We start from the raw sequence: 12,107 nt of genomic DNA on the forward strand, positions 1-12,107 counted from the left end.
ATGATCCAGAGACAGAGCCCTCCCAAACTCTGTTTCTTTAACTTTTACAGAACTTACAAGATTGCATAGGAAGAAATTGGCCAAGTGTTGGAAGACCTGGTTTAACCAAAGAATGGTCACCTGCTATTGGCGCAAAGGGAGGAAAGAGGGCAATGCTGGGTCTGTGCTTCTTAATTCCTGTTACTCAGAACTGCCTCCCTCCTTGCTCACCTGGCTACCTCCTACTTGGCTTTCCCCGGTTTCCTCTTCTAGAAGCCTCTTCCCAAATCCAAACAAGCCAGGTAAATCCCTTTCTCTGTGGCCCCAGGGCACCTAACATCCAATCATCAGGCTAGGATGTGACTCACCCCGCCCTCCCTGCCCCTGCCCTGCCCTAGGCCATGCCTTCCCCTCCTGCTGAGTATTCTGGCCTCTCACACTGTGGATACTCAGGAACTATTGAGCAAACCCCAAACCCGACTTCCAAGCTAGGTAGCCTTGTCTTCCGGACCTAAGCCTGGTGGGAAAGTGTCTATAGGTTGGTCAGGATAAAAACCACAAATAAGACATAAGTGAGGCTCCGCTACACAATGGTGGGTGTTCTGAGACCAGAAGGTAGGAGAGACATGTACGCTTCCTGACTGTTTCCGTGGGATGAGACTCATGGAGGGGACATAGAAATGGCCTAGTCCAGGAGCACTGCCTGGTCACACATTAGGATCACCTAAGGAACTTAAAATCAGAACACAGCGGTACTGGCTCCCGCCCTTGGAGATACCAGTTTGACTCTCTAGAGTAGGGTGTGGGCATCTGTAGGTCTTACAAGCCCCCCACGGGGTTCTAATGTGCAGCCTTGGCTGAGAACCACCAAGCTCACTGCCCTGTGCACTCAGAGAGGACGGGGACTTGCGTGGGTACAGGGTTTACAGCCAGCGCTGGGACTGGGACCAGCTCCCCGGGCTCTTCCTTTTCTGCCAGCTAAGGATTCCTCAGGAAGTCCCAGAGCAGCCAGGCTCCTCTGGGGTCTGCATGGCACAGGCCATAGCTGTCCCCAGGGTGCGACTTAGCAGGAGGAAAGGGCAATGTGCTTCCTGAAGCACACTCGAACAAGGAACGTCCAGTGCTCCCTTTACGGTCCAATGTGCTATTTCTTCTTTGCCCACAAGGCTGACTGGGGCCTTCCCAGTTACGGGAGAAAATCATTTTCTAACTTTGAACTTGCCAACCTGGCCTCTCTCCTACCCCCATTTACTGCTGGATAAGTAAATACTTTCCTGTCCAGGGAAAACGCAGGTGCGGGCAGACCAGGCTCACGAATGCACTGGACCAAGGAGGCGCAGTGTCAGCAGGGTCTCGGAGTGGGGTTTCCGCTAAGATCCTGGTAGATGCAGGGTAAGGCAGCAGCACACTTCCCCTTCCCTTGTTTAGCATGTCTGGACCCTTCTGGGCCAGGCCCGAGAAGGAACCGGGCACCTATTTTTTGAGTGTCTGCTGTATCCCTAGAATTGGCTACTCCATCTCGTCCTGTGGTATACACGACTCATATTTCAAGACTCAGCCTCACCTTCTCCATGAAGTCTTTCCTACTCCCCAGATAAGAAGTCTCCTGGTGACTGACAGAAGCAACACACATCCTCTCAGGAAGGGCTCAACTTCCGTCCAGGCCAACAGAGTTAGAGCAAAGCAATCAGTTTGATATTGATGTGTCCTGACTTGAGATATATTAAAATATATTTTTTAAGAGTCTAACAGCAGACAGAGCAATGAAAAGCAACCAAGCTGAGCAGCAAAAAGGAAAAAGAATAGTAAAAAAATGAGAATAGGTTAAGGGAACTCTGTGAAATCATCAGGTGTAATAACATGTGCATTGTAAGGATCCCAGAAGGAGAAGAGGGAGAGAAGAGGGCAGAAGACTCCTATCAGGGGTGCCTGGGTGGCTCAGTTTGTTAAGTGTCAGACTTCAGCTCAAGTGATGATCTCGCGGTCTGTGGGTTTAAGCGCCATGTCTGGCTCTGTGCTGACAGCTCGGAGCCTGGAGCCTGCTTTGGATTCTGTGTCTCCCTCTCTCTCTGCCCCTCCCCCGCTCATTCTCTCTCTCTCTCTCTCTCTCTCTCTCTCTCTCTCTCTGTCTCTCTCTCTCAAAAATAAAAAAATTTTTTAAAAAATGAAGAGGGGCGTCTGGGTGGCTCAGTTGGTTAGGCGTCCGACTTTGGCTCAGGTCATGATCTCACGGTCCGTGAGTTCGAGCCCCGCGTCGGGCTCTGTGCTGTCAGTTCAAAGCCTGGAGCCCGTTTCAGATTCTGTGTCTCCCTCTCTCTCTGCCCCTCCCCTACTCACACTCTGTCTCTATCAAAAAATGAATAAACAGGGGCGCCTGGGTGGCTCAGTCGGTTAAGTTTCCGACTTCGGCTCAGGTCATGATCTTGCGGTCCGTGAGTTCAAGCCCTGCGTCGGGCTCTGTGCTGACCGCTCAGAGCCTGGAGCCTGTTTCAAATTCTGTGTCTCCCTCTCTCTCTGACCCTTCCCTGTTCATGCTCTGTCTCTCTCTGTTTCAAAAATAAATAAACGTTAAAAAAATTTAAAAAAAAAATGAATAAACATAAAAAAATTTTTTTTAAATAAAAAATTGAAACAGCTGAAAAACCCTAATCTGGGGAAGGAAACAGACTTGCTGATTCAGAAAGCACAGAGAGCCCCTAACAAGATTAACCCTAGGAGGTTCACACCAAGGCACACAATCATTAAAACGATGACGATGACGAAAGAGAATTGAACCTTTAATTTGAAAAGCAGCAGGAGACCAGGGCACCTGGGTGAATCAGACAGTTAAGCATCCAACTCTTGATTTCAGATCAGGTCATGATCTCCAGGTTTCATGGGTTTGAGCTCCACATTGGGCTCGAGGTGACAGTGCAGAGCCTGCTTGGGATTCTCTGTCTCCCTCTCTTTCTGCCCCTCCCCAACTAGTGGGGTCTGTCTCTCGCAAAATAAACAAACTTAAAAAAAAAAAAAAAGCAGCAAGAGAAAAGCCAACAGTTACATACAGGAAAAACTCCATAAGGCTATTGACTGATTTCTCAGCAGAAACTTTATAGGCCAGAAGTGGCATGATATATTCATATTCAAAGTGCTAAACGGGAAAAACTACAACCAAAAATGCCCTACCAGGCAAGGTAATCCTTCAGAATAGAAGGAGAGCTTCCCAGGAAACAAAAGTTAAAGGAGTTCATCACCACTAACCCAGGCTTACCAGAAATGTTAAAGGGAATTCTTTGAGGGGAAAGAAAAGGCCGTAACTAGAAGTAAGAAAATTATGAAAGAGAAAGAATTTCACAAGTAAAAGCAAACATATAGTAAAGTAGTAGATTAACCAGTTACAAAGTCAGAATGGAGATTAACGTGCAAAAGTAGGAAAATCAATTATATCTACAAAAATTAGTCACGGGATAGGCAACATAAAAACATGCAAAATATGATATCATATACAGGACACACTAGTGCTTTTAGAATGTGTTCCAACTTAAGTGATCATTAACCTAATATAGACCGCTATACATATAAGATGTTGTATTTGAACCCAGTGGTAACCACAAATCAAAAATCTATAATTGGTGTGCAAAAACCAAAGAAAAAGAAATCCAAGCACAACACTGAAGAAAACCATCAGACCACAAGGCCAGAAAACAAGAGAAGAAAGGAGCAGAGAACTACAAAAACAACCAGAAAACAATGAACAGAATGGCATTAAGTACCTACCTATCAATAATTGCTTCAAATGTAAATGTACTAAACGCTCCAATCAAAAACATAGGGTGACTGAATGGATTAAAAAAAATACCCATCTATATGCTGCCAACCAGAGACTCACTTGAGACCTAAAGACACATACCAATTGAAGTGAAGGGCTGGGAAAACATACTATGCAAATGAGAGGAGAAAAAAAAAGCCAAGGTAGCAATGCTTCTATCAGACATAATAGGCTTTAAAATGAAGACTGTAACGGGGTGCATGGGTGGCTCAATCGGTTAAGTATCTGACTCTTGATTTTGGCTCACGTCATGATCTCATGGTTTGTGAGATCAAGCCTTGCATCGGGCTCTGTGCTGACAGTGTGGAGCCTGCTTGGGATTCTCTCCCTGTCCCTCTCTCTCTGCCCCTCTCCATCTCTCTCCCCCCCCCCCTAAATAAATAAACTTAACAAAATAAATGAAGGGGAGCCTGGGTGGCTCAGTCAGTTAAGTGTCGGCCTTCAGCTCAGGTCATGATCTCACAGTCTGTGAGTTCGAGCCCCACGTCAGGCTCTGTGCTGACAGCTCAGAGCCTGGAGCCTGCTTCAGATTCTGTGTCTCCCTCTCTCTCTCTGCCCCTCCCCTGCTTATACTCTGTCTCTCTCTGTCTCAAATATAAATAAAAACATTAAAAAAAATTTTTTTTTAAAAATAAAATAGAAAAAATACATTTAAAAAACCATGAAGACTGTAGCAAGACACAAAAAAGGGCCCTACATAATGATAAATGTATCAGTCCAACAAGAGGATATAACAATTGTAAATATTTATGGACCCAACACAGAGTTCCTAAATACATACAGCAATGATTTTCAGACATAAAGGAAGAAACTGACATAATACAATAATAGTAGGGGACTTTAACACAGTACATACATCAATGGGTAGATCATCCAGACAGAAAATCAACAAGAAAATAATGGCTTTGAACAACAAACACATTAGACCAGATAGACTAACACATATGTACAGAACTTTCCATCTCAAAACAATAGACTACATATTCTTCCAAGTGCATATGGAACATCTTCCAGGATAGATCACATGTTAGGTCACAAAACACGTCTTAATAAATTTAACAAGATTGAAATCCTATCAAGCATCTTTTCCAACCACAACCATATGAAACTGAAAATCAATTACAAGAGAACAACTGGAAAAAACACAAACACATGGAGGCTAAACAACATGCTTCTAAACAACTCAATAAAGAAATCAAAGAAAAGACAAAAATACATGGAGACAAGTGAAAATGAAAATACAACCATCCAAAATCACTGGGACACAGCAAAGCAGTTCTAAGAGGGAAGTTTATGGCAACAGGTCTACCTCAGGAAACAAAACAAATCTCAAATAAACAACCTAACCTTACCCATCATGGAGTCAGAAAAAGAAGAACAAAGCCCCAAACCAGTGGAAAGAAGGAAATAATAAAGATCACAGCGGAAATAAATGAAGGAGGCAGAAAAAACAGTAGGAAAAAAAAAAAAATCAATGAAACCAAGTGCTGGTTCTTTGAAAAGATAGCATTGACCAACCTTTACAGCCAGACTCATCAAGAAAAGAAAGAGAGAAGATTCTAATGAATCAAATCAGAAATGAAGCGGAAGAAATAACAACCAACAGCACAGAAATATAAAGAATTATAAGAGAATATTGGGAAAATTTATATGCCAACAAATTGGACAACCTAGAAGGCATGGGTAGATCCCTGAAAGTGTATACCCTTCCACAACTGATTCAGGAAAATCTGGACTAATCAATTACTAGTATGAAAATTGAATCAATAATAAAAAAAACTCTCAACAAACAAAAGTCCAGGACCGGATGGCTACACAGGTGAATTCTCTGACTCATTTAAAGAAGACTTAATACTTATTCTTTTCAAACTCTTCCAAAAATAGACGAAGGAAAACTTCTTAATGGATTCCATGAGGCCAGCATTACCCTGATACCCAAACCAAACAAAGACACTATAAAAAGGGAGAAAACTACAGGCCAATATCTCTGATGAACAAAGACGCAAAAATCCTCAGCAAAATATGAGTAAACAGAATTCCATACCACAGTAATAAAGTCATTGACCATGCTCAAGTGAGATTAATATAAAGATCCAGGTGGTTCAACATTTGTAAATCATTCAAGGTGATACATCACATTAACAAGAGGAAGGGTAAAAACCATATGATTAGTTTAATAGATGCAGAAAAAGCATTAGACAAAGTACAACACCTGTTCACGATGAAAACCCTCAATAAAGTAGGTCTAGAGGAAACATACCTCAACAGAGCAAAGGAAATCTATGAAAAGCCCACAGCTTACATCATATTCAAGGGTGAAAAACTGAAAGTGTTTCCTCTGAGATCAGGGACAAGACAAGGATGTCCACTCTCCCCACGTTGATTCAACATAGTCCTGGAAATCCTAGCTGCAGCAAGTGGACAAGACAAGGATTTTAAAAGGCTCCATACTGGTAAGAAAGAAGAAATTGCCACTGTTTGCAGATGACATGATACTATATATAGAAAATCCTAAAGACTCCACCAAAAAACTATTCAAACTGATAAATGAATTCAGTAGAGTTGCAGAACACAAAATCAATATGCAAAAATCTGTTGCATTTCTACACACTAATAGTAGCAGATAAAGAAATTATGAAGACGATTCCATTTACAATAGCACCAACAAGAATAAAATACCTACGAATAAATTTAACCAAGGAGGGGAAAGACCTAAACTCTGAAAACTATACTGATGAAAGAACACTGATGAAAAACTGCATTGATGAAAGAAATTGAGGATGACACAAACGAATGGAAAGATATACCATGCTCATGGATTAGAAGAATTAATATCATTAATTCTTATTACCATTAATCCATATTACCCAAAGCAATCTACAGATTTAATGCAATCCCTAGCAAAATGCCAACAGCATTTTTCACAGAACTGGAACAAAGAATCCTAAAATTTGTATGGAACCACAAAGACCCCAAATAACCACACAATCTTTAGAAAGAAAAACAAAGCTGAAGGTATCATAACCCTGAACTTTAAGATATACTGTAACTATAACTATAATAATCAAAACAGTATAGTATTAGCACAGAAACAGGCACAGAGATCAACAGAACAGAATACAAAGACCAGAAATAAATCCAAGATTATATGGTCAATTAACTTACAACAAAGGAAGCAAGAGTACATAAGAGAATACTTGTCTCTTCAACAAATGGTTTTGGGAAAACTGGACAGCTACATGCAAAAGAATAAAACTGGACCACGTGCCTAAACCATACACAAAAATGAACTCGAATGGATTAAAGACATAAATGTGAGAGCTGAAAGCATAAAACCTCTAAATGAAAACAGAGGCAGTAATCTCTTGAATATCAGTCTTCGCAACATTTTTCTAGATACGTCTCCTCAGGCAAGGGAAACAAAAGCAAAAATAAAGACTCAGGACTACACCAAAATAAAAACCTTTTGCTCTACAAAGGAAACCATCAACAAAACAAAAGGGCAACTATTGAAGATACTTGCAGTGGTATATCTGCTAAGGGATTAATGTCCAAAATATATAAAGAACTTATACAATTCAACAGCAAAAAACCCAAACAACCTGATTAAAAAATGGGCAGAAGATCTGAATAACCGTTTTCCCAAGGAAGACATACAGGTGTCCAACAGACACGTGAAAAGATGCTCAACATCACTAATCATCAGGGAAATGAAAATCAAAACCACAGTGAGATACCACTTTGCACAGGTCAGAATAGCTAGTATGAGAAAGACAAGAAAAAACCAATGTTGGTGAGGATGTGGACAAAAGGAAGCCCTCATGCATTGTTGGTGGGGACGAAAACTGGGGCAGCCACTGTGGAAAACAGTATGGAAGTTCCTCAAAAGATTAAAATTAAAACTATCATGGGTTCCAGGATTTCCGCTGCGCTGCTGGAAAACCCAAAGAAAACCAAGACACTAATTTGAAAAGATATATGTAACCCTATGCCTATTGTAGCATTATTGTACAACGGCCAAGATATGGAAGACACGTCTGTGTCATCAATAGATGAACGAATAAAGAAGGAGTGGTATATATCTACAACGGAATATCACTCAGCCATAAGAAAGAATATCTTGCCATTTGTGACAACATGGATGGGCCTAGAGGGTATTATGCGACGTGAAATAAGTCAGACATGGATAAGACAAATACCATATTATTTCACTTATATGTGGAATCTAAAAAACAAAATAAACAAACAAAAACCAGAAACATACCCTTAAATACAGAGAACTGGTGGATGCCAGAGGGGAGGAGGCTGGGAGGGTGGGGACACGGGATTAAGAGGTACAAACTTTCAGTTATAGAGTAAATGTCACGGAGATGAAAAGTACAGCATAGGCAACGCAGTCAATCATCTTTTAATAATGTTGTTGGTGACAGAGGATGACTACGCTTATCTTGATGAGCACTGAGCAATACATAGAATTATCAAATCAATATGTTGTACACCTTAGGGGCACCTGGATAGCTCAGGCGGTTAATCGCCCGACTCATGGTTTCATTTCCGGTCATGCTCTCATGGTTCACGAGTCTGAGCCCCACATCGGGTTCTGTGCTGATGGCGCAGGGCCTGCTTGGGATTCTCTCTCTCTCCTTCTCTCTGCCCCTCCCCTGCTCGCTCTCTTGCTCTCTCTCAAAAGAAATCAATAAACTTAAAAAACAATTTAAAAAATCTAAAAAAAAAAATATTGTACACCTACAGTAATATTGAATGCCTTATATGTCCATTATACATACATACATACATGTTAAAGAAAAAAGTCTGACAGCAAATAGGGTGTCACATATAGGTGTCCTCAGGTCCTGGTGGTAATAGAGAAAGGAGGGTCTCCTGTCTGCAGCCCCCTCCCAGACGAGCATGGAGTATGTCAGATCTCCCGTGGAGATCAGAAATGAAGGAATTTGGAAGACTTTCTTTTTTATTTTTATTTATTTTTTTTAAGTTTTTTTTTTTTAATTTTTTTTTTTTTTTTAACGTTTATTTACTTTTGAGACAGAGAGAGACAGAGCATGAACGGGCCCTGTCCTGGAATGGTTTCTGGGCCTTTCCGGGGGCTTCGGTGAGATTCCCCCCTACACTGGCTCTCGCGCCCCTTCCCACCCATCCCGTCCCCAGCTAAGCCCAGAACCCACAGCTCCATTCTAACCGTGGTGGCTTCTGGCCTATCCACTCCCTCCCCAGACCAGACTCAGCCCGCTCCTCTGTCCTCTTGGGGACCGGGCCACGAATGACTCAGTGGGGCCAGTTCTCCAGTCTGGGTTCTGAACGTCCAGGGCTCCCAGAAGGTTTGCACTTCCTGCCTCTCCAGACTCACCACTGCAAGCTGGCACTGTCGTTTGCTTGTCTGAGGGCATGACTCTGAACTAGGTTTCCCCACCGAGGCCTGCTTCCTACAGGCAGAGGGGGCCCTGAATGAGTGAGCGAATGAATGAATTACACACTGTGGCGATTGGCTGGCGCCTGAGTCTTGGGAACATCTGTTGTGTAAGAATGGTAGTTGGAAACGTGTTGGAGCCTTGAAAAACAATTGAAAAGGTCACTGCCAGGCCAAACACACCCACCTACCTGAGAAATAACAACCTGTTACTTCTCCCTCAACAGGCAGCCAGAAGTGCATGCCCAGTCCCAGTCTTTCTGGGTTTCTGAGATGTGCAGTCTCCAAAGCTGGGGTCTAGTCAGAGAGGTGTAAGGGTGCAGTGCTAGAGTGCTCGGGTTTGAACCCTGGCACCCCACCCTCCCCAGGAACAGCTGGTGACTTTGTGCAAGTAGCAACCTCTGTGTCTCCTTTCCTCACTTGTGAAACAGAAATCGAGTAGCACTGAAGAGGGTTGCCTTGTGGATTCAAGGACAGAAGTCTTGTAAAGTCTGAGGGATCGTGAATGCATCCATGCTTAGTAAGGGCTGGCTCTTACTATTGGCCCTCCCACCTCCAATGGCCCTGCACTGGTCACTCTGAACCTCACTTAGCTAATCTGTAAAATGGGAATGACAATAGCGTTAATGACTAGACGAGAAAGTAAAACTTACAGTCTGTGCCATTGGGAGTTTGTGCAGCTGTGCCTTACATCCAGACTCCCCATACTAGGGAGATTCTAGGGTCACCCAAAGCCCGCCACTCGGTGCACAGTGGCAAGGGCCACCTCAAGCCCCAACACCCAAACCCAACCCCCCAGAACCCCTTTACTTCAAGAGAGTCTGCTGTGGGCTCTTCTGCGTTTAGGGAAGGCCTACAGAATGTCCTGGTGACCGGGGAAGCCCGGAGGAGGACGAGGGGTCCCCACAGGAGGGGGCGGGGCCCGCGTGCCCTTGGGGTCCGAACACCTCAGCTGCAGTCCGGTCATTCCAGGAAAAAAGAAATAGAAAATACTGCAGAGGAGGCGGCCGCCCCGGCCCGGAGCCGGTTAACTCCCCGCCGGCTTCCGGCTCTGATAACGCCCCGCCGGGCGGGGCCGGGACGGGCACCCCCAAGTGGCCCAAGGTGCCAGGACCGGAGAGCCTGCGGTTTGCTCGTCCCCTCCGGCCGCGATCGGCGCCGTAGGGGACGCTCCCAGCCCCGCCGGGGAGCAGCGCGTCCCCTGCCAGGCGGGGCCCCCAAGGTGGGCTAGGGCCTGTGGCCCGGCAGCCGCGACACCCGGGACCCGAATGCCGCCCCACGCCGCCCTGCGGTCCCCCGCCGCGCCCCGCGCAACCCGCGGTCCTCCACAGCCCCCCTGGCCCCGCCGCCCCGCCGCGCCCCGAGCCTCCCCGCTGCGCTCGCCCCGCCGCCTCCCCCCCTCCGCCGCCCCGCGCTTACTTTGCAGACAGCAGGCTGCGGTCAGGCAGAGGGCGAGGAGCCCCAGGGATATGCCGCGGTTCTTCCTACTCCCGCTCGGCAGAGGCCTCATGAGCAATCCCGGCACGGCTCCGGCCCGGCATGGGCTTCCAGGCGGCGAGCGCGGGCCCGACTGTGCGCTGTCACAGCGCCGTGCGGCTCCCGCCCGCCCGCCGCCTCTGCCCTCCTCCTCGGAGTCTGGCAGGTCCTCTAGGGCCAAATGCAGATGAGCTGATCCTATTGTGGTTGAGCCAGTTCCCAAGGAGTGGGAAGGAAAAGAGAGGAGAGACAGAGAGAATGGGAAAGCAGTGGGAATGCACACGCTCAGAAGTAAATAATGGCAAATAAAGAGCAGGCTCCTTCCGTTCACACCCAGCGTCCTGGTATTGATTCCAGACTCAGCTGGATGCTGGATACAAGAGGGAGGGAAAGTACTAGCTGTTGGCTGAGGACCAAGAGAGACCATCTAATGGCTCCACGGGCAACCAGAAGGCTTTTAGGAAAGTGAAGTGACAGCCTGGGGTAAGAGGGGTGGGAAGAAGGGGACAACAAGAGAGCCTCAGGCAGCTCTGGGTGGAGCCATTAGATACTAATGATATCCACCCACCATCTATCCATCCATCTGTCCACCATCCACACACCGGTCCATCCATCCATCTACCCACATACCCATCTACCCATGCACCAATCCGTCCCTTCATCTATCCAAGTGTTCTTGGACAGCCTATTTGTTTGCAAAGGGCCTGGCCCCTGGGAGATACTAAGAGAGCATTGAACCAAATAGTGTTTGGTTCAGGGATGGGCACATGGGCCTTTGGAGGCTGCCCTGGCGTCGTTGCTGGGATTGCTGAAATCAGAGGATACAAACCTGAGAACACTGGGGAACCATCTTGCCTGTCACGTGGAGAGCCTGTGAATTAAGAATGAAGCCAACGGACACAGATTGAGCCAGCTGGGAGCCGCCAAGAAAGACTGAGCCCTAATAACATGGTCTGACCTCTGGGATTCTGCACATTTGCCTTTGCCAGTTACGAGCAAGTAACTCATCCCTCTCTTGATGGAGAGAATTTAAGTTAGATTTCAATGACATAGAATTGAGAGAGTCCTGACTAATACAAGTGGTCTTCTTGACATTTTTCTGTTTTCTTGATCCATGTGTGGGGATTTAGGAATCACTCGTATTTGTTTATTCATCAAACTTTATCAAACCTGCCTTTACACCAGGCAATGTGCTAGGCTCTGCAGCTCCAAAAATAAATAACTCGTGGCTCCTGGTCCCAAGGAATTCACAAACTAGTGGAGCCCAAATGATCCAAATTGAGAAAGGCATCCAGGTTTGAGGGCTCTTCTTGCTGAGGCCAAGGTGAGAGGAAACTGGCTGTTTTGCTCATTGCTGCAGACCTGGCACAGGGTAGGTGCTTAATAACTATTTGCTGAATGCATATATGGACGAGAAAA

At 45.4% G+C, this 12,107-nt stretch overlaps 1 protein-coding gene across 2 annotated transcripts in view; it reads right to left on the reverse strand.

Annotated features, from left to right (window-relative positions):
* Nucleotides 1-11,053, reverse strand: part of VSTM5 (V-set and transmembrane domain containing 5) — a 31,022-nt gene extending 19,969 nt beyond the window's left edge. For both annotated transcript variants that reach the window (XR_008290541.1, XM_053203824.1), the window contains exon 1: nt 10,632-11,053. Coding sequence is in view for 1 of the 2 variants with exons in the window: in XM_053203824.1 (XP_053059799.1) it covers nt 10,632-10,722 (91 nt within the window). In the remaining variant the exon portion in view is untranslated. The remainder of the gene's footprint in view (nt 1-10,631) is intronic.
* Nucleotides 11,054-12,107: the final 1,054 nt, after the last annotated feature.

This window comes from Acinonyx jubatus, chromosome D1 (genome assembly GCF_027475565.1).
Source record: "Acinonyx jubatus isolate Ajub_Pintada_27869175 chromosome D1, VMU_Ajub_asm_v1.0, whole genome shotgun sequence".
In the NCBI taxonomy this organism is placed as follows: Eukaryota; Metazoa; Chordata; class Mammalia; order Carnivora; family Felidae; genus Acinonyx; species Acinonyx jubatus.